This window comes from Chenopodium quinoa, unplaced genomic scaffold (genome assembly GCF_001683475.1).
Source record: "Chenopodium quinoa cultivar QQ74 unplaced genomic scaffold, ASM168347v1, whole genome shotgun sequence".
In the NCBI taxonomy this organism is placed as follows: Eukaryota; Viridiplantae; Streptophyta; class Magnoliopsida; order Caryophyllales; family Amaranthaceae; genus Chenopodium; species Chenopodium quinoa.
In genome coordinates, this window is record NW_018744290.1 from 1594774 (window position 1) to 1619393 (window position 24620).

Genomic DNA, 24620 nt, shown 5'->3' on the forward strand with positions numbered 1-24620 from the left:
TAAATAAATATATTAGGAGTATAAATGTCAGCACACTAGAGATAGACAATTAACATTAATGAGAGATATAAGCAAATAAACATTTTTAGAGGGTATAATTGTCCAAACACAATTCACAAGTGTTATCTTAAACTTCTTAAAGGGTAGGGAAATAAATAAACTAAGGGTGCTTTGTACATTTTAGAATTTGGACACCAATATTTTACTCCTCCCTTTTCACTGATTAACATTCTTGAAGTTTATTTAACTTTATTAGACCCTGCTCACTTCACTTTAAAAAATTAAATTCAGTAAAAATAATTTCAGCTCAGCCAAAATAATTTCAGTTCAATTAAAATAATTTCATTTCAGTAAAAATAAGTTCAGTTCAGTAAAAATAATTTTAGTTCAGTAAAAATCAGTAATTTTAAAAAGAAATATAACAGAAAATCAGTAGAAATAATTTCAGTTCACCAAAAATAATTTAAGTTCAATAAAAATAATTTAAGTTCGGCAAAAATAATTTTAATTCAGCAAAAGTAAGGTGAAGTGAACGGGGCCTACTCATATTAGCTGTAATATATATAATATATATACTATTTGCAACAACTTTTGTTTACACCTAATTTACAACAATATTAGTAAATTGAGCATATAGGTAACTTTTATACGTAACTTTGATCATTTAGACTAACTTTACAATTGATTTATAATATTTATTGTAAATCCGATTTATATAAAAGTTTTTGTATTATAAACTTGTCTGATCTGGATAAGCTAGGCAAAGAAAACATAGGCTAATTAGTTGGTTAATGTATTGAAAATACTATCGATCTAAAGTCTACAATCATATATCCAACTCAAGTCACAATAATTAAGAAAGTAAAAGTATGCTAAGCAGTCCATTGGACCCCATTAATGGAGGTCCAACTTACTTGGTTGATTAATAGGTATCTTTTGCTGCGAAGGTAAATGAAGGATACCGCAAGTTTTACTACATGAACATGGATATTTAGACTAAATTTTACATAATTGGTAAGTTGTGTGTATTTGGGGTGGGCTATATGTCACGATTAATTATGCTAAAAACAAAATACTACTACCGTTAAATATTAGTTGCAATTTTGGGGTATTATTTGTAAGATATCAAATATTCCAAAGTTGCAACCAATATTTAACGGAGATAGTAGGTACGTCTAACGTTTAGTGGTAAATGATGGCTAATAATTATCTTATCTTAATTACATCAAATAGTTAGTGATTTGTTTAGTTGTTAATATGGTAAAAATTATTCCAATTTAATCATGAACTCATATCATACTAATTTGTTTCAAATTCCATGTTTTAATATGATACTCCCTCCATCCCATAATATCCTGAATGTTGGGGTGGACACATATTTTAAGAAAACTACAAGTAGATGTATTTTAAACATTTGTTTATTATATAAATGATTCTCTTTTGTATTTTTATATTGTAAGAAAACAAAAAGTGGGGGAGGTGGGAGTAGTGAGGAGAGAGAAAAGGTAGGATTTAATTGGGTTTTGGGATTTGTGGTCACAAAGAGAGTATAGGAAAATATTTTTTTATTAGTGGTTTAATTCCAGATTTAGTAGCGTGTCAAGTATTTTGGGATGAACGAAAATGGAAATTGTGTCAAGTATTATGGAACGAAGGGAGTATGACCATAAGAGTAAACAAATGAGCAGATTTAAGTTTTACACGACGACACAAATATAGATATATAGAGTCTTACTCCGTCTAATCTTAATCTAATTGTCAAGTGATGTCTTGGGTTGTTATAGATTGTACAGTAGCTAGTACGAAGCAATTTCAAGAGAAACTATAAACCTGTAAATCTAAGAAAATTTCCTCCTTTGCATAACTTTGGTAATCAATTACCATATACAAGCTGAACTACTCAATAGTACTACACAAACAAAGAGCAGAGAAACCAAATGTATGTTACTTAGGCTTCAGCTACCCTTTGAAGAATTAATGAACAACCAAGAGATAAGCGACTATACTACATTTGCAAAAAAAAATGTATGTACACAATATGAATGCTACACATTACAACTAATTGTATGATTTTGGTTGTTGGTATTCTACCTATATAATCTCTAAACTCTAGTTGGGAGTCCATAGTTATGGAACGTCGTGATCTTTCCATTCGAATTAGCCGTGACCATCACAAGCCCCCATGTCGAAAAATGAGCAATGTTGTTATGCTCTTGACAATGGTCCTTAGTGTAGATAGGAAGCATGTCCTCAGGCAAGATGGCAGAGCTCTTAGACGAGAACAAGTTACTTAGGTTCACATTAGGAGGAGATCGGTTTATAAAGGCCGCTTCATGGTTGGTAAATAAGCTACTTGAACCCTTTGGCAGTGTTGTAGTACCACACCAAGGTACTGCAACACACACTCCTTCGGAGTAAAAATGCTCACAAGAACGAATAGACTTTGTATTGCTCGATGATGATTGATCTGTTGAGTCATGATTCCATACATATACGCGTGAATCCTGTCCAATCGATACTATATGACTCCCGTTTGATGTAAATGAAGCTGACATTTGACTTCCTGACTTGTTAAGACCTGCAATAGGAAGGAGCAGTAAAGTTAAGTGAACTGCCCTGTATAAAACAAAATATGATACGACACGTTTGAGATTAAGGTTAAATACATTCATATTAGGCCAAATTGGTATATTATAATTGATATAAGAGACTTGCTAGCTGTTTAGATTACAGCTGGAACGAGTCAAATAGCTCGATCACCCAAGCAATTATAATCAGTATAAACCACAACTGTTTTTTAACTGATTTTTTTACATATTAAAACTGATCTTTGTTGATCTTTCCTTATCAAAACATATTATTGTTGGTCAATGGTAAGATTATTACACCTATAGATTCGGATCCCTACCTCGGAATCTACAGACAACATCCATCTTGTCAAGTATACAGAGTTTAGAATCTTCTGACGAAACCATAACCTTCTGAGAGTCCTCTGACGGAAACTGCAAACAGAAACAGCAGCAAAATTCTTAGAACAGTTTTGACAAAATCACTAAAGAATGTTAGTAAAATTAGAAAATCAACTTTAGGGCCCAACCTGTATTCCTGTAATCCTATTAGTGGTTGATCTTTTGCATCCATGAAGTAAAATATGTGCACTGAGCTCGAATAATTTCCCTAGATCATCAGCAAACAGAATCTCAGAAAAACGAACAGATGATTAAGAATAAAGCGAAAACTAAAGGCAATGAAAGAAACTTAATCCAATCTTTAATGAGGGAATATGTACCTTTTGTCTCATAGAACTGGCAGCAGCCACTAACAGATCCTACGACGAATGCCTGTTTACAGAAAGGATAAGATCAGTAAGATGGTGACCTTAAAGAAATATATCCTGTAAAAAAAAGAATTTACAGAAAGCATTTCATAAATGTAAGCATGTAGCTGAAACATACCTGTCCATCAGGCTGGTAACATACAGCTGTGACTGCATCTCTGATATCGGCCCAGTCTAGAACCCGGTGCTTTGATACTCCCCATACACGAACTTTTCCATCGATTGAACCACTTATGAAGTAACGATTGTTTACAGGATTGAATTGAACACAGGTAACTGATTCACGGCAAAACATGAACTTAAATCAGGATCATTTGATTCTACAAATCTAAATCATACAGTAATACTTTTCTATTATAAATTTATGATATTTTGACATGAAAATTGTAATCTGTACAGGTTTTATACTTACCATAATCAGTATGATGGAAAGTGTTGACACATGTATCAGATCCAAGTTTCCACAAGCGAACAGTTTTATCCATGGACGACGAAAGAAGATACTGAAACACAAACAAGAAGTACTAATTTAGTCAAAAATATGCTGAATGTAAAAATATGCTACAAATGAAAAGCTAGTTAATTCTTCAAGGGAAGAAAAACTTACATTAGAGTTAGACCAAGCAAGGTCTAAGACATCCGCGGTATGACCATGAAACTCTTGTACAGGCACCTCGTCGATTTTGAACATTTTATCAGGAATTACTACTGGTGTTTCCACCTTCATATCTCTTTTATGTCCACTATTTTTATCTTTTCTAGCACTACTAGATTCATCTGGAAACCTCTGAAGGCATGAATCTATCGACTTAATGAGCCAAACTCGAACAACACCATCTTCTCCACCAGTTGCCAGATACTGACCATCAGGACTAAACTTCATAGTCCAGATGATACCACTATGAGCTTGGATTTCCTGTGCTGCAAATAACGCGTTGAGCTCCTTAAACTTTTTTTTATTCACTTGGACTTTCGTTCTACTCATCTCGAATTTACAAGCCTTTTCACTATCATCCACTTTGCATTTGTACCCACCAATACTTCCTCTCTGTTTCTTCATAAAATCACTCCACCAATGCCTAATTTTCTTGTTTATAGACTTACAACTATTGGAGGTTGATACCTCATCATCCTCACAAACATCACCCAAACTCGGCCTAATTTCATGATTCATATTAACATCTCCATTACATTCCCTTCCACAATCAATAGCAGATGAAGAACACGAACTCGAAACTGCTCCACTGCTTTCCACCACTCTTTCCAACCCCAATTCCAAATGATCATCATCAGCTTCAGCACAAGCAGCATCAGCTTCAGACAAAGAACAAGGCTCAATAAAACCCATTTCGCATAAGAAAGTATAGCGCCTTTCCTTAACACTCTTAAGCTCATTCCTCCAGAATTCATACCCCAATACTCCATTAGCAGCAGAACAATGTTCAGCTGACATATGATCAACAGAATCAAAGAACTCATCGCCCGCCTCGAAACATTTCACCTTGTGTTGCATTTCCATAAGCCTAAAACTTTACCAATATATAAACATCAAGATCCAAATTTTTCTATATTTTATGTTACAACTTACAAGATATTTTCCTACTAACAACTTTAACCAACAAAATCCCAAACTCTAAGCCTTTATCTTTACTACAATCAAGGCGACTAAAAATACTTTACACAAAATTTCAAACTCGTTATAACAGAATAACTCGTCTCTTATAATAAAATCGCAAACTTTGGTGTTGCTCGAACCAAGAACTTAACAATCAATTAACAACAACAAAAAAAACAGGATTATGGAGCAGAGTACAATGTAAGATCCCAATAGAAGTAAACCCAAGAACTAAACGACCATGATTACGGGTTTTACCTCGGATTTAACAAAAAATCGTTATAATAACACCGACTTTCCTATGATTGAGGTATTATGTTGAAAATGCAAGAGTCAAATTCCAACACTAATTCAATAAACAAATTCGAAAAAATTAAAATAAAATTTGACCAAAACGATTAGAACGAAGTCCTTTGCATTGAGCCAGTAAGGTCAGTGAGGGTGTTTGGAGAGAGGAGAGAGAAAATGGCGGAGGAAGGAAAGGGTGATCATGGAGTTTAGGGGGGAAGTATGCTTATTTATATTACTAAAGCGTGTGCAAATTTTGTGTATTTGTTTAATTTTTCCTTTAAAGAAAATTAAAGGAAATTATTTTTCTAATTTGGGTAAGTTTCCTATATTTATTTGATTTCATATAATTATTATTTTTTCAATTGGCACCGTATATTGTACTTCTTATTTTGTTATATTTTCCGTCTTCGCCTTTACTTGGTCTTGCAAATATTGGGAAGAAAAAGTAAAATAAGACCTCGAATATGTAGATAAATGGATTGCGTAAACACCTATAAAACCCAAAAACAAAAAAGTTTTGTTGTAGAGAGGCATGTAGCAAGGTAGGTTGTATTTTGAAGTAAAATGTAAATAAGCATGACTCGAGTTGGCAAAAAAAAAACTTAGTTCCTCTTTTAAAGTTCTTTCTATTTTGACTTTTTTTACGATGCAATCACTGTAAAAATGAAAAGAACTTTTAGAGATAAAGAGACTATATGACTAACAAGGTAATTAATCTAATTAGAATAACACGATTTGATTATATTTATACTCCAATCTCACTTTTCCAAATTAATAATCATGTCACTCTAGCTAGTTGGATTTGTAATAGTAGTAGTATTGTATAGTTGTGACTTGTGAGCTTGTGATAACTATATGCATTTTTCAGTTTCATTTTCACATTGATAAGAAGCCTTGATGAAAATCATTTTTTTGGTGTTCCATTGAACAATCTTATGACCAATATTTTTAGGATCAGCTCAATAAAACAGTGGTAGCAAATCATTTCTCAACTCCTAGTCCTAGTACCATGACAAAAAAAGTTGGTATTTTTAAATTGAATGGAATACTGACAAATTGTTGGGTATCAATTACTCTGTATATGCAACCAAATTAATGAAATTAAAAGAAACCATGTAATCAATGATTCCACCGACTGTAACAGAATAAAAACATCGATATTTTTTTGGTACTGTACGAATGTTCTAAGCATCAATCAATTAGAACAAACCTTACTAGAAAAATAGAAATGGATTTATTTTTAATTTTATTTTGAGAGAAATATTAGAAATGATTAGTACATCTATAATCATACAAGTATTAAAGCAGCTTTCTGGATTAACTTGTAAGAGTTTTAATTAATATGGAGCAATGAAATTTGCATTGTACATCAGGGTTTACCATGCTCACAGTACACCCTGTAGAAAATAAAGGTATTTTTTAAATTAATTTTTTTTTAAATGATTCCTCCTTAATTTAAGGGATTTGTTAGTTATTTTCCATATTAATAGTTTTCAAAAATAAATTTGATATTTTTGGAGAGACATAATTAAAATTTCGAAATACAGAGAGAATTTCTAGAGAAAAAAAAAATTTAGCAGAGAAAATTAATGGCGGGGTGTAAGAAATTCGGCATGATTCCATTATAGATTTGTTGATAATACGTATGAGAATGAAGATTTGGTTAATAATGAAGATGAATTTGAGGACTTCATAATCAAATGAGAAGGTAATTTTTATTTTTTTTTAGGTTTTTTTTGTATTAAAATTTTATAATTATGATTACGATGTTGATGCTAATGATAATGTTCTCTTAAATTATTAAATTTCATAATTTGTGGATTTCGTAATCAAAGGAAATTGTTTTGTTTTTTTTTTTAACTGTTTTTGTATTATTTTCAAAGGTTGAAGATGGTGTTCTTCTGATTATGATGTATGTTCTTTTATCACGTATTCAATTTGTTAATTGTAATGGAATATGTTCTTTAAGTACGATTAATATGTTCTTTGAGTCTAAACTATATGTTCTTTACATTACAAATTATGTTCTTTAAGGTATAATGTTCTTTGTGTTTCAATAATATGAATTACATACTATTCTTTTTACTTGAATAATATGTTCTTCTATGTTCATATTCGTTTGTTTTAACTCTTATATACTTTTGGGTATTGAGTAGTGATATAGCTCATATTATTTTAAAATTAGTTTTTACGTCATTTTTAATTATTAAACTATTCATCTTGAATATTATTTATTAAATTTATATTTTTTTATATATTAATAATATTTAATAATTGTGTACATTTTTTTTTAATTCAGGATCATGTGGTTGATGGAGATATTTTTTTTGGACATCATCCATTGATGATTGATTTTCAGATCCAATAAACATCCATAATATTTATAAAGAACATGATTATATTATGTAATAAGCACTACTTAAATTTAATTATTTAAATTTAACAAGGATGGTCTAAACAAAAATTAAAAGAACATTTTCACAATAAGCAATGAATATTATGTGACAATAAATGTACATTACAATTACTGTTAGAGAACATGGACATTTAAAATATTTTATCAAAAGATCTAATAAATATCATAATATTAATAATTGACATATGGAAGAAAAATAGTGTTAATAATTAATTGTACCTTACATACAAAGATAAAGTACATCATATTTTCTAATAAAGAACATTATAAAAAACATATAAAGAACATCACAAGAATTACACATGACCATTATTACTATAACAAATATTATAATAATTACATAAAAAAAATTGTTGAAAGAATATGATTGATTTTGGTAGAGATTTTTTAAATTAAAGAAAATCAAATAAAATATTAATAAATGAAATTATAAATAGGAAAATGAATTTTTGAATTTGAATTTTTAATTTTGAAAATAAAATCTTAAAATATTTTGAAGAAAATAATATTAGAAAGAGAATATTATTCTGGAATCTTAAATTTTTTGAAAAAATTGTATCAATTAATGTGGGATTTGGTTGATTCCTTTCTGAAATTTAATGAATATAGCTAAATAACTCGCTTTCTATGTTTCACATCTACATGTTCTTTTTCAGTTGAATGTTCTTTGTTCTAAAACAGTATGTTCTTTTCGCGTTTTTTAAATTTGTTTGTTGTCTGCATTTTATTTTTTAGGTAGCATCGTTTTTGTCCGGGTGTACCATGAGGTGTACAGATCAACGATTAATGGAGCAATTAACATCAAGCACTAACTTTATTATTTATCAATGTATTTGCAGTATTTAAAAACATACTCATGCTGGACTTTATTAGATTCATTTTGATTTTGATGGAGAAGTTTAACATATGTATTACTCGTACCTAACATTTAGTTATACAAGAGGAAAGATATGCATTGAAAAGTTTAAAAGTACGAAAATAATCAAATAATACAAACATCAAGAAATGAAAAGAGTAGTATGATATTTTATACATGGAGTACATGGGTGGCATGGTGCTCCTTATTACATACAAATAAACATACGTAGTATATATTATGGGACCAAAAACTAGGTCCATTCTTTAATAATTTAAAAAAGTCTATATTACCTTGGGAGTTATAGTAGGATTAAACTTTGTTTCTCAAACAACATCAATAATACTTTTGTATGGGTTTGCATGTGATCATTAAACTTTTGGTTAAACCAATACAATGTAACTTTATTAGCTACTAGCTTAGCTCATTGAAATTTGAAAATTCGCAATCACTTGTGATTAATCTCTGGATAATACTATATACAATCCTTTCAAAAAGAGATAAAATGATATAATTTAGATTTGTATCTTTCTAAAAAAAATGCATATTTGTTAATTTAATCACTCTTACGAGTCATATCAAACGAGTAATAATAACTATAAAACAGTGAATCAAAACAAGTTCATGATTAAATCGACAACTTATATAACAATTGACGAACCCATCACTTCCAATTCAATGCAATTATAAGATAAGGTAATTAGTTGTTGAATTAATCGGCCATATATCATTCACTAATAACATTATTAGACGTACGTACGTTGTATTTTGTTTTTAGCCTAATAAATCATGACATATAGGCATATAGCCCACCCCAAATTACACATTATTGACTACTTTTGTAAAACCTAGTCTACCAATATCATTCATTTATATTCCCACCAAAAATAAATTTCTTAAATTAAGAAAGTGAGTTGGACCTACATTAATTGTGTCCAGTATTTAGACAGCTTAGCATATACTGATATACATGATACATTTATCCTCAATTCCTCACCATAAATATTTATTGAGACTTGAGTTAAGGTATATCAATGAATTATCGTGTTGACTTTTGCCATGTGGCTAGTAGTTGTGCGTAGTTGTCAAAATTTTGGCAAGTTCAAGGGAAATATATTGTAACTAAATATTTGTCAAACTACCTACATCCATACAATGGTTATAAATCCTCGTGTACTATTGAAAATTTAAAGTTGACAATAAAGCGTTTAACTATAGCATTGTTGTGGTACCACAATAATAAGGCCAATGATAATAACCATTTCACCATCAATATATATTACTTTCTCTGTTAAATATTAATAACAACAAAGGAATATTTTATGCTAATATCCCTTTATTGCAATTAATAAAAGAGAGATTTATGATGAAAGAAGGAGCATTGGGTCAATCCAAAACAAATATAATGATTAATTAACCGGACTTTTTAATATTTGAGGTTGGAGTGTTACAAGTCAAAGTTGTAATAGCTACATATATTCTATAGCTTAGGCTTATTTTAATTACATTATGATTTTTTTTTTTAGTTGTTAACTTGTTATCTTTAATTTTAATTTTGTCTGAACATTGTAGAATGATGTTAGGGTTTTTAGCTTCGATTATATAAATCCATACAATGTAAAAATTAGACAATATTTTGATTTTAGTAAACGATAATGTACAAGTGCATGGCTTTGCTTGTTTATTCAACTTTATAAAAATATAAAACACTCATTGCAATTTGTATTCATCTTAGTTGATTATGATTGACAAGTAACCCTTAATTTCTATGAAAAATGAGAATCATTCATCCTTGCTAATTTCTTTCGGGTCCATTTAAATCCTCATAATAGGATAACTAATGTAAAAGAGCCTTATTTTTTATTATTATTTTTTTTATTTTACAAAGTTACAAAAATAGCCAAATAGTTTTGTAGAAGAAAATGTATAAGGTTAAGAAAATTACTTACTACATGTTGTCTATCTCTTCTATTCTTTTCCCTTGCTAGTTTATCAACCCGCCCACTATCAATCAACTACCTTACCCATAACCCGCATTGACCAACCCTTTAAAAACGACCCGCACCCGCCCCACTATTAAACTGCTACAACCCGCTACCCGCCCAATAAATATGTTTATCCTTAACTAACGGGTGTGCCACACCAATTTATTTAATTAACAGTGAAATCTAACAGCTTGGAATTTTGGTACCTTCAATTCAATAAGGAAATACATTGTACTTGCTAATATAAAAGAGATCAAAACAATGCACCGGCCCATGATGCAGGCCCACTCTAATAAAGCCTCTTTCCCCCTAATCGGCCTTATTATGTAATTAGGCTCTCATTTAAGACTGTTCAAACAGTAATAGTGTCGAATACTACTTGGATATCCATATTGAGTCATTTGAATTAATTATTTTTACCCTAAATTACATGTATGGTATTTTTTTCATCTATTTTTTTATTTTTTCACTTATTGATTATTATAGTGTATATATACAAGTATGTGTTTTGATAAGATTTAGTGATATATGCCGAATATCATTGCATATTCTTCCATTTCAAGTGATAGGTTAAGTAATCACACATTGAGCATCTTTCTACTAAAGTCTAAAATTCTATCTATAGTCCTAGTCATACACAATAGAAACCTTATCGAAAAAACAGAGAAAATAAACAGCTAAAATGTCATTCACAAGAAAGTAAAGATCCAATAATTCATGATCACTAGATAAAATGCAATCAAATGATCGAATATAATGGTAGAAAATTACGCGTGTACATTGTAGAAAAACACGACATAAATAAACCATGAAATACACAGCAATCGAGAGTTTAGCATACCTCAAAATAACCCTCAGAAATCGATAGTAATTATCGTGACCATGACAAACTTATAAGCAGAGAAAATTCGAGTACCAAGCTTTGTACTAAGATTTGAGTATTTGGTAGTATGAGAAGATAGAGAAAAGGCTTAAGAATACAACTTAGACAAGTTGATGAGAGTTAATCACTATTCACTACTAATTCTTACTAAATGCATTTACAAAAAAATTGCAACTAAATAATGATTGTACAGTTAGACCAAATAATTGGTGAGCCAGGCCACCTAAGCATCCTTGGAACCCATGCTGTAAGGAATTTAAGTAGAAGCGTATCTCGGTTTTTTGTGATCTTATAATTTAATATTTCCATCACATTTAAAGCCAAAAGTTCGTCCTTGTTTTTAGCTGTTTTTTTTTTTAAATTTTTTTTTATTATTTTTTTTCCCTTTCTTTTCTTTTTCTTTTTCTTTTTTCACTTTCATTTAGTTTTACAATCAAATTCTGATTTATCCTAGGTTATTTGGCAACTTTGTAAAAGTGAAATTCATGTGTAATATTACATGTGAAATCAAAAGCTATAATATGCTTTAACGCTTTATATATTGAAGCTTATCAATTAAGTTGCATATATAGCATTTGTACATGTTATACTTTTTCGTCAATTAATAAATAGTTTAGGATTAAATGTCCCGTTGATGATAATTGAGGATTGATAAAGATAATTAAAGATAAAGCATTAAATTCAGATATTCTCTTACTTTGTTCCACAAACTATCATTGTGATTAGTCTTATTAGCTTGAGTTGTTATCTTCTTTACCTTATGTACAATTGTAAGTTAGACAACTTTATTATCATGTCTAACATACATTGAAATCTATGGTGTATAAATAAATTTCTAGAAAATCTGACAGTTTACGCATATAAGAAAAAACTCTTAGGATAAGAGTTGTATATGTAAATTTAAAGTAAGCTAATATAACGTAGTTGAAGTGAAAAAATATGATTTGTCCAGTAATTGTTTACGTATTGCTTTATATGCTAGATTATGTAAATGTTAAACAGACTAAAGATGATATATGGTGATACATATGATTCTTATATCCCATGTTCAAATCAAACAAATTTGGTTGAGTAGTATAATAATGTTAACTATTGTGAATTATACCTCATTAATAAGTTTCAATTCCTAATCCGGCATTGTAAGTTAAGTTGTGCTAGCAAATCAATCCAAATAACATAGTTACATAATTGAGATTGTTACACGATCGAGCACCCCACTCCGCCTTCCATGTGTACAAATTACAATCAAGACATGCATGTTATGGAGTAGCAAATAATTAGAGGACAAGAATCATAATCTGGTGGTTAGTAGTTCAAAGCCATGATCACATGATCAAAGTGAATCTCAACTTTGATTTCTTATCAAATGTACATAGTTCAATGAGGATATTCTTGATTAGCAGAATCTGTTATTAATAGTATAATTAGTACTTAATTGAGCAAGTACCAAATTGAATGAGAACATAACTTGAAAAGAATCATATAGAATGGTTAGAGAATGGGCACGTCGATGAAATTTGTCAGGCAAAAATGGAAATAAAATAAAGAATTGGTGATTTAAGGCTTAGAAGAATGTGCATTACAGGTCAAAGTGAATTGTTGGAAATTTTTTGGATTAAAACTTTAGATAAGATTACAACAATATTTTGCATGTGAGTGGGGTCTAACAATTAAAGATTACTAGGAATACGAGTATAATTATTAAGTATTGGATCTTCAATACATACAAATATCATAGATTTGATAAGAGCATGTATAAAATTATAAATAGTTCCCATTTTCAAGGTTTCATTCAATTATGGACATAGATTTGGTAAGCGTGCAATGACACTTCCATAGTTCCATTTGCGTATTTTATATTGGTAAGGTCATGGCCTTATGGGCCTTATGCCCTTATGGCTGTTATTGCCAGCTATCCAACAAATTCAACAAAACTGTGAAATATTTTATACATACATCCAACTAATTTAAAATTAATTTTTGCTCTTCATTTGATGATTAAATGAACAATAATCATCAAAATGCTCATAAGTGTACTGTGCACCCGGGTGTATATATCATTATATCAATCTCTCAACTGATCACACTTGAATAATTCAATTCGAACTTAAATTGTACTCGAAACATGTTAATCAAAATTGAAATACCTATGACTTGAACCCAACTCATATTCAAAATTAGATAAGCTCAAAGAAAATTGAACTAACCAATTCAAAAGAAATCAGTATCTCACAAAAGATGACTTTCAATAGAACCAAAATTAACTAGATCTGAATATACCTAATCAAACTTTTAGGAACTAGATGAGGATAAATTGATTTAGGTTATATGTTTCATATGCGCCGAACATAGACAACAATATATAAAACATAAATTTGAGAAATAAAGTAGAAAATAGATGAGATGAACTCACAGATATACGTAGTTCAGTCAAAAAGACCTACGTCCACGGGGTAAGGGATAGTATATTCATATTAGCTTTCATGGAGGATAAACGAGAGAGATTACAAAAGGAGATACAACAGTACAACACTCTCCATCTCACAAAATCTCTCAAAAAAGTGGAGTTACATAACGACTTTGAATTGGCTAGGCTAATTAATCAATATTTAACACTTCTAATTGTCCGCCCAACGACTCTTTATATAACATAAGAAAACCCTAAAGAAACCCTAATTTATTCCCCAAGGAATATCATTAGTAGCTGTCATAACCCTACCCGAAAAATAGGAAGCAAAACGCCTTCACGCGACTAGGCACGGGCGTGCTGTGTAGGGCACGTCCGTGTCCCTTCCCCAGCTTCAACAGTCCTTCGTAAAACTTCCATAACTTTGTCATTTTTTATCGGAATTGGGCATATGACCTATCGTTGGAAAGCTCTTGAAACAAGCTATCACCTCCAACCTAAAGCATCTCACGATCACTTCTGAATTGAGAGATATGTGCGTTTGAAGTTGACCCTTTGCCATTTCACTAGATTTCAAGTCACAATTAACACAAACCAAACCCAAACTAAATCACCCGAACATTATGCGAATGCATCCGACCCTACCCGAATAACTTACTTCAATCAAATCGGGCCTATATATGCCTAGTATTTGTTAATGTAAATCAATTTAACTTTTACTGTTATTTAACTATAATATTTGTCTTTAGTAGCTTTCTCAGCACCAAAAAATATATAAATTGAAATTTGTGAATTTTGATCCTTTCATTGACTTCTCCTCTCTGGCTCTCTATATTTTTTTTTCCCTTACCCATTTGGGTTGGGCCTTCGTAAATATAATAAGTCTAGTCATCAATGTGGATATCTGATCACAAATATAACCTCATAAAAACTGGGTCAAGTAGAGTGATAAACTTAAATTGACTGGCCCAATAAAATGCCAAATATCCAAGTTGATCCACCAAAGTCACAGATATCGGATCAAGCTGCCTTACAAAACAGTATACTCAACATCCCAAACATTCCTTGCATTAAAGTTACCGTTTGCTGTTTTTTTGGATCTACATAACGGTTAATATCAAATAATTTAATTACAGGTTAAATAAGTTATGTTAACAAATAAAATATATTCATATACTCCGTAAGTTCTAACGATATCCAATAGTTTCAGTTAAGGTTTGTCAAAGTCAATGAGTTTGTACATGAGAATCAAACATAAGTTTTTATATTGAATTTTGTTGACAATGATATATTTTTTTTTTTTTTTTGCGCTCTTTAATGTTATACACACATGGAGTATTTACTTTCTACACTCGTAAAAATGAAATATAATAAATTATTGATTTATTTACAAAAATATCACTAGATCTATGATTTTTGTTTATCCTGATGATCCCCGCTCCTTATTACTCCGTATTTAAGATGGACGCTAAATAAATAGGTGAGCAATCAGTGTTCGTTGCTAAAGCATCAACATCTTACAAGCTACAGCTCCAATGAGTTGTCATATAACTAAATCTGTTGGATCCGATTCAATTGATATCCATAATCAACTACAATAATGTGTAGTAATGTAGTGTCACATGATCAAACTGTTGACCTTCCTCGATTAGCTAGTAATTAGTTAGCTACTAATGCATTAGCCATTTCATAAGCCTGAAAAATAAGGTTGGTCACGTGAGATAGCCTCTAAATTGATCCAACGTATGCGTAAGCTTAAACCATACGAATCATCATATCAATAATCTCTAATAAATAAAGAAGTAAAAAGAAATAGAGTATAATGGTTGCTCATTAACTTCGTATATTTTTACACGGTTACACCATTAGATAGGTTGGACCTAATGAAGCTAGAGGTGAACAAAAAGTATCCACTATGGACTCCTTGACATGTTTACTCGTAACTCGTTTGCTAACCAAGTGAACAAGATTTTAACCGAGATTGTTTGCGAGTTATGTATATATTTTTTTTTTTTTTTTTTTTTTTTTTTTTTTTTTTTTTTTTTTTTTTTTATATACAAACATATAGACCGGTGACTTATTTTAGCTTTTAAAGTTTGTTTCTCATTAGTCGGTAAAAAGGTACTGCTTACAAACTTCATCTAGGTGTCATTTCTTGATTTTAATATTCACATAAGCTACTTTGTATATATACAAACATATAGACCGGTGACTTATTTTAGCTTTTAAAGTTTGTTTCTCATTAGTCGGTAAAAAGGTACTGCTTACAAACTTCATCTAGGTGTCATTTCTTGATTTTAATATTCACATAAGCTACTTTGTATATATACAAACATATAGACCGGTGACTTATTTTAGCTTTTAAAGTTTGTTTCTCATTAGTCGGTAAAAAGGTACTGCTTACAAACTTCATCTAGGTGTCATTTCTTGATTTTAATATTCAAATAAGCTACTTTGTTTTTCATTGAAGGTAACTTATACTATATTTCAAAAAACATAATCATATGAATTCTAATTAAATTCGTCTTAATATATACATTTTCAAACGTAAACTTTTTGTAAAATTTTCAGATAATGATTATAATTTATAAATATTGATTTTTGAAATCATGTATTTATTGAAAAATGTATCTAAAGGAATGTCTTAGATAAATACAAAGAAAAAAAATATCAAGTTTATCTCTAAAATCTGTTTATATATCTTATTTCATCTCACAATTTTTCTTTTTTTAATTTACAATATAATAAAAGTTTTTTTTAATAAAATGACAGAAAAACAATTGGGTTAAATTGTATGAGGAGATAACCTTAGATGTAATCTCGGAAATGAACCTAAATAACCTCAAACAAATGGACGAATAAGTATATTGTACTGAAACTTTTGGGCATTATATTTAGACAAGCAGACATATATTCTGCTGCCAATTTGCAAGTAAGAAAAAAAAAATAGGAGCAATAATGAATAATGATTAAAAGTAGACAAGAGACAAGAGACGATTTGCAAGAGTAATTAATTGTGAAGCCCACCCACACATACACAATTACACACACACTCACCATACTTATGAAATATCAATTATCTATCATACTTTACCACATTCGTAGGATCCAATGACTAATACTAGAGTACTAAAACTTTCAACTACGATGATAATATCTGATTTAATTAACTTTTTGATTAATTAATTATTTAATTAAAGTCAAAAAACAAATTGAGTTCTCGGGACCTTCCTATGGTCTTTGGAACCCTTGCAACTTTCACAATTTCAGGAGAATCCCTTGCCTTTTTGCTTACATTTTTTTTAACCTATGCTTTTGATGTGTATATTACTGTATTGTATACTACCAAATGACTATTTATTATAGGCTTTTTTTTTCTTTTTTTTCTTTTTTTTTTAAGATGACTATTTATTGTAGTTTGGACCCAAAATTCTTCAACTTTTTTCATCAAATCAATAAATAAAAAATGACTTCAACTTTTTTTATTGGATTAAGTTTTGACTCAATTATTCAAATTTAGTGTATTTTTAGTGTATTGATACACTTGATACAGATGAGATTAATCTGATGAGATTATTTCTTCTCTTTTTTTTTTTTGGTTAAGTTGGTCTTATATGCTCAAGTAACGTACAATTAATTTGTTTGAAGTAAAAGTACTTTGTGTACAATTTTCAGTACATGACATGCTGATTTGTTGTTTGATGTCTTGTATTGTGGACTTCATTTTGGATCTTGTGCTATGTTCACTTACAAATGTGATGCATATCAATCACGCAAAACAATGCAGAAGATTGGACTTTCAACAATATTGGTCATCACACACATTGGTTTTGATATATTAAGCTTATTATTTTGAACCATATTTTCTTCTCCTAAAATTTAGCAAATTGAATTGATTATTGGTGAATGAGATCAATTTTCATAACTTATTATTACAAGTTGAAAAAAAAGATAAAATAAAAATAATATAGAGATATAATCAACAAACTAGTACAAAATTTTCCCTTATTTTTGTCTTTGATACACTATAATTTGTTACACATTTTTAAATTTGAACTTTGAACGCGTACTTTGTCTCCTCCAAGAATTTTTCCTCCTAGCACACCTTTTTCTTAGAAGAGGATAAGTACAACTATAATTCACATTAAACATCTATTCTTTGTTCATGACATGGTATAATATTCAAATTCATAAGTTTTAATCATACAAGTATGAATCAATGGACCATCTAAGACCCAAAAGAAATGAAGTTTAAAGATAAGAAGTACCAAAAAAAAAAAAGAAAAAAAATAGTATTAAGGTATGTACGTGTATCTTGGGCTAGTGGGTCCATTAATAAATTTTAATTGGTTAATTAGAGGGTGCAAATATTAGGAAAAAGGATGCTTCATGTTTAATCTTTATGCATGTTCAAAACTTTCCAGCCTACATGTGTTTTTGTTTATCATACGAAAAATGCCACAGTCAAACTTCATTTCTTTATCAATCTAGATTCCCGTCTTTTTCTTCTTTTTTTATTTTGCCTTTGTATTTATTTTTATGATTTAATGAAAAATAATCCTGGAAGAAGCCAAGGTTTTAGTCAGCAAAGCAAGTAATATTTCAGGAATTTCGGACCCTTGTTTTTGGGCTTCTTTTTTGGTTCACTTTTCGTTGCTTTGTCTTTAATTAACCTAAAGCACAACAAACAAACCACCCCACCTCCAAAACAATGAAAATAAATTGTTATATTGGTTGAGTTGTAGTCTTGTAGAGATGATCGACAATAGCGTAAATTGGTTTTGACGTTAATACATTCCATAACTAGCTCTATTCATGTCTCGGACCATCTTTTATACATCAGTTTTATTATTTTTCCAAGTACCTTTGTTAGGCCTAATAATTTAACTTTTACCGTTTAGCTCCAGTGGCGAATATAGAATATTTAGTGTGGAGGGGCACTAAATGAAAATAAAATGCTTACTTATTTGAGGACTTGAATCTAAGACTTTTAGCACAAACTCAATGCATTACCTCTATGACAAAGCTAATTTAATGTTATTTATTGCATTAAAATTGTATTTAACCTATTACACCTTTACCTGAATAAAAAAATAAAAAAAAATTAATTTTTAGTAGGGTCGGTACCACCCAAGCCCCTTAATAGATCCACCACTGTTTAGCTCTGTGTATATGTTGATTTGACATACATAATACGCCTTAATATCCCTTTAAAAATTACATTAGACTCCTCTTCGCACAAGGTCGTACATAATATTGAACTTACCCTCGTGGAATCTCTCGAATAACTTTGTCAGTCATTCTAAAAACATTAACGCAAGTAAAATACAGCTTTGAAGGATATAAATGCAGAACATAAACATGAAACTTTGACCACATGAAGTTGACAAATTAAGGGAGTATAAAGCTACATTTATTAAACAGTAATACAGATTTAAGCATGGATTTTCCTCGTTAATCTTGGTATGATATGAAAGGTGGTGGAAAATGATTTTCCAAGTAAATGGATGACAACAAAATAAAAGACGTGCCAACCTCACTCACCCAAAAAAATAATGAATCCGTATGTCAAAAAGAGTAAAAAGGAGAAGTGGAAGAAAGCATCTTAGTGCATTCTACAATTTACTTATAAATATATGCCTAATATTCTTGTCTTGGTATATTTGGTAAACGCTTACGCTACATTGTGCAAATTTGTGGTAAAACTCATTGGCATATTCCTTTACTAGTTAGTACATGGTCTATATCCTTAATGATAATTTTAATTTTCTAATTATTACTTTAGCCTAAACATATCACCCTAAAAGTGTTTTATGTTATGTTACCTTGTTTAGTAATAATTCTACACCGTATTTGTCAATAATTATTTAAAATTTAACATTTACTGTATCATTTTGATAACTTATTGTTCATCATTATCTCATCTACCAATTGCACTGAAAAAAAAAAAATCATGTACTAAAATTTGACATAATTTAACAATAATATATCCTCAAATGTTTAAGCACCACACCAAAAAAATAATTAACAAGGCATAATATGGCTATAGGGTAAATTTAGTTTCATAGCTAGTCACAAAATAACAATAAATGAAGGAATGAATTTCCTTTCTATAATTCATCAAAAATTTCTTTTTTTTTTTTTTTCTTATCATTTACAAAATTCTTGTATATTAATCTCTCCCAAATTTTCACCTATTTCATCACCCAAATTATAAAAAAAAAAAAAGAAATCAAATTAAACCGAGATTAACATGGCATAATATGGGTAGTTTTAGTATCATAGCTAGAAAGGCAAGACTTAGAATTAACCCTGAAAATCCTAAGCAAATCACAGCACATCCTCTTGACAGCAGGGGAGCAATCACTCTGCATCAACAATAATATCTTGGTTAATCCACCATTACTTTTCATTACAGATTCCTTAACTCTTTGATCGCGAAACAAGTAACACAAACCCCATAATAGTGTAATACCATGCTCGTTCACTGCGCTCGAAACCTTCATTAACATGTTGATTATCATGGGTATACAATTCGGATCATCAATTATAGCTAGTCGACCCTCCGTGCACCCTGCTAGCATTTCTAACAGGGTGAAAAGGAGCTCAACGGTAACAATAGTATTACTATTGTTACCGTGTGAGGTAATCATATCGCCTATAGTTTTAACTCCTCCCGCTCGGACCAACTTTTGTTTGTTGCGCCGAGGGGAGGAGAAAGAAATCAGGCAGGATAAAACGGCCTGTTTCTCTACCTCTTGTTCGAATCTCCCTTGCTTTAGTATTCCCAAGAGCTCCACCCCGAGCTCTTGGTGGTCAAACACGATTTTCTTCGTTTCGACGTCTTGAGCAAATGTCTCAAGAATACCAGCCGCTGCAACCCTGGACCCTGGCCGGCCAGTTTTAAGAACCCGAGCCAGGGCCGAAACAAGGTCGCAGCGGCTACTACCCATCTTGTCATTGCCTGCTGCACCAATGACAAGATGGAGCAGTTTGAGCACGGCCTCGAGGAGGTCCGGGGACAGATCCGGACCTCCCGAGGACACGGTTCGAATCAAAAAATCAACAAACAACCCATTCGAACCCAGAAATCTCCTGTTCTCAGCCGATTCGGAAGCGAAACACAGAATCTTAACAACACCCTCAAACAAAATCTCATCATCCTTCTCATTTTCCGTCTCCAATTCTAACAATTGTTTTATCAAATCCGATACGAAACTAGATGACACGGAATGGAATTGCGGAAGAAGAGCACCCTTGAGAGCGGAGGCGGAATGGTGGTGGTTGGTGGACCAGATCTGAATGAGACGTTGAAGGGTATGGTTAGGAACGAAATCCTTGGTGTCTAAAACTTGCATCGTAGCCGGACACGTATTGTTGCCGCTGTCTAACCACCGTTGGATGCTGGTGCGGTCGTAGGTAACACCGGTACACAAACTCACAGGTGATTTCATTACATCTAATGAAATTGGACACTTGAAAAAACTTGGAACACCGATGTATAATTCATCTTTACCCATGATAATTTCTTCTTTTTTTTTTTAATTTAATTTTATGGGAAATTTGTTAATTTTTGTGATTTATAAATCAGTCAATCAATCAATATTTGGAAAAATGGGAGAGAAAGAAGAAGAGAGAGAAAGAGGAGGAAGAGAGAGAATGGTATAAGAAGAAGAAAAGAGGTCAAATGTGAAAGGTATAGGAGAAGAAGGGTGACGTGAGAAGGGAGGATTTTAATTGGAAATATAATAATTAAATATATTCGATTCAATGTTGGTGTGGTCTACGGTCAAAAAAAAGAGGGGAAAAAGGAAAGATTGTGATTTTTTTAATTTAATTTTTGGAAGTATATTTAATTTGATTTTATTTTTAGAATTCGGTGGGTGGGAAATAAAAGTGGTTGTACGATACGGCGTAGGTCTACTAGTCGATCTTTTCAACAAATCTAAGTTAATTTAGGGAGTATTTTATGAAGCATTTTTGGGTTGTGATTTTTGGAAGTGGTCAAGTGGATTATCTGTGGAATTGTGGAGTTTGGAGCTAAGCAAAGTGGCTTGTGGACCCCTTACTCTTTAGGCGGGTTTCATTTGTTGCCGTGGGATTTCATTTAAAAATAAAAAATTAATGGTGTTTGTTAAAAATAAAAAATTAATGGTGTTTGTTATAAACCGGTGATGTCGGGTAAGCTCTTGTATTATGTCAATGGGTCGTTTTACCCTTTTGTTTAAGTGAGAATGGTTTAGAATGGATTAAGAAAAAGTTGTATTGTGTTATACTGGTTTTTTACCGATCTTTAATGAATGAAATGCATAGATTGGTGTGTAACATGTTGCGTCATTAAGCCCTCTTAATAAATTTTACTTCGTAAATGAAAAAAATTATAGGTTAACATGCGACATGATTCGTCGTCTTCGTGCCAACTTTTAGAAATGATATTCATGCACATCGCATGGTCCATCGACGTGCTTGTCCTATCGTATCAGACTTGTATCTTGTTGAGTCATATCATTTTCATGTTGTGTTTGACCAGGTTATCGTGCTGGCCAGCTCATGCCCAACTCTGTTCTAATAAACATGTGTGCTCTTAATTTAAATTTATTCTTTTAGCTTACAAATTAAATGATGCACTTCAACCAAAGTGTTGGTGATTTACTTTGTTAATTGTTATTTATCTAATTACGCAATACTATTGAGATTTTTTTCTTGGTAGGTTAGTGACAATGTCACGAGCGGGACATGGTTCTAAAAAAACAATTGAGATAGGATACGCTAAAAAATTTCATCGTACGAAGTTTAGAGTTGAATTCTAAATAAATAAAGTTGATTTTTAGCTTAATCGAAAATTTTGTGCATTGTCTTTACCTTGGCTTGCAAAAAAAATGACAAAAAAATATTAAAAAATTTTCTTTGGAAGTTTTCCATTCAACTATTTGAATTCATAATGTGTACTATCTTCTTGATTTTATTCCTAGTAAGTGATTGTTGAAGCTAGACTTGAAGTTACGTCTACAAATTCAAAAATAGTTATACTCGTAGATACTAGCGATATCTTGAACAATGATTAAGTATTTATTGAATAATTTCATACATAGTTTTTTTTACGAGAATTACCTACGTGGTTGATTAAAACTTCATTTGCTTGTTGATTCATCTAGTTGATTGCTTTCAAAATTCCAAATGTTAAAAAAAAGAAAAATAACCTTCCCTATACTTTTTATAAGACAACATACTTCATATATCATGACATATAAAAAGCTCTTATTGTATGATTTTAATGGGAAAAAAATAAAAGCACCTTAGATCATGGAATGATGCTTGTTATAGGCTTCACAACTTGAGCACATTATAACTAACTAAAACTACTTTCACTCTACGTTATCCTCAATGTAGACTATTCAAAACCTCCATTTATTTTATGGGTAAGTTTTGGAATGTTTTTTGGGATTGCTTATTACAAGCCTAAACCCAATAAAAAGTGGACAACTAGCCAAAATTATAGTAAATCTATGCATCTCTCATCATTATATTATATCACAAAATTCTCATGGACAGACTTGGGCCTTGGGCTAATTAGTCCTACATCTTAGTGGCCCAATTTCTCAGTCCAGTAACAATTAAATGAATTAGTACTATGAAAAAAAAAGAAACAATTTTTGAATCCAACTGTTGGATTATTGAACTTTTCTTCTTTTGCTGATTTCCAATTATAACAATGAAATCGTATACATGAAAAAGGCTGAAAAATTATAAACGAAACAACAAAAGAAATATTAACGTGTAAAAAACATCAAACAAACAAATAAATTTTCCAAACTTTACGTATGAAAATGTAAGATAGAGTAAGTAGACAAATAGTATAAGATGGGTCCATCAAAATTGAAGGGAGTGTCAAATCAAAGAGGGCCCAATTATGGAAAAAAATTGAACATTTATTTAATTGACTACTTCAATAACTTGCACATTTTCTCCAATCAAATTAACTGCTCTTGAAGTTGATATTGAAATGGAATTGGAGTTTTGTTACTTCAATTAATGTTATTCTGCAAGTTTTGACGTACTTGGCCTCTAGCTTCCATCTTTTACCAACTTTATTGTATAAATAAAACCACATTTATTACATGATTCAATGTTGACATATCATAAGCAATCAATTACAACTAGGTGTTGAAATAAATGTTAAGCCGAGACCTCTTATAAGTAATTAAACCAAGCTAGTTATATAAGTGAAGCTCTTGAAAGTGGGATAAAGAGTATGAAGGTCCTCTCATCCAACTCAAGATCCTCAATCACTAAGATAGAGTCTAACATATTGGTTGATTATTGTAATGGAAGCAAAACACTATCAACTACAACAAGCACTACTTAAAAACAACGATTACCCCATTTGTGTTTTAATAAATGTTACACTTTCTTTTTTGGCAAAAAAATAACATTTAATTATTATATCTCTCTCCTTTCATGGTCCCTACCTAAACCCACTACTACTTTTTTAATTATATTTTTTTCTCTCACATTACTTACTTTTCAATAAACTATTAACCCCACTATCTTTCTTTTATAATTTTTTAATACTCCAATTACTCCACTTATCTCTTACTTCCTCTATTTCTTTTTAGTTGACACGTTTTTTAGTCGCGTTTGTCAATGCACAAATTCAACCATCAGTATCTTTACTTTCCGATAAGCAAAAATTATAAAAAATTGATATTTAGAAAATATATATCGCAACAATTCTAACAAGATTCCACATCACTATATTTTTTTTATTACATATAAATCACAAAACACGGTCAAAGATAAGTGTGTGAATAGTGCTAAAGTCAAAACATG

At 30.7% G+C, this 24620-nt stretch overlaps 2 protein-coding genes across 2 annotated transcripts; both read right to left on the bottom strand.

Annotated features, from left to right (window-relative positions):
• Window positions 1-1855: 1855 nt before the first annotated feature.
• On the bottom strand, window positions 1856-5683 carry LOC110695185 (F-box/WD repeat-containing protein 1A-like). The gene is made up of 7 exons (XM_021872403.1): window positions 3945-5683; window positions 3750-3840; window positions 3456-3613; window positions 3290-3341; window positions 3098-3177; window positions 2909-3002; window positions 1856-2578 (listed from the first exon to the last, which is right to left on the bottom strand). The coding sequence occupies exons 1-7, from the start codon at window positions 4854-4856 to the stop codon at window positions 2103-2105; spliced, it is 1863 nt and encodes a 620-aa protein (XP_021728095.1). The 5' UTR covers window positions 4857-5683; the 3' UTR covers window positions 1856-2102.
• A 14147-nt stretch (window positions 5684-19830) lies between these two features.
• Window positions 19831-21930, bottom strand: LOC110695186 (U-box domain-containing protein 27-like). The gene has a single exon (XM_021872404.1). It carries the CDS (start codon window positions 21308-21310, stop codon window positions 20039-20041), a length of 1272 nt encoding a protein of 423 aa, XP_021728096.1. The 5' UTR covers window positions 21311-21930; the 3' UTR covers window positions 19831-20038.
• Window positions 21931-24620: the final 2690 nt, after the last annotated feature.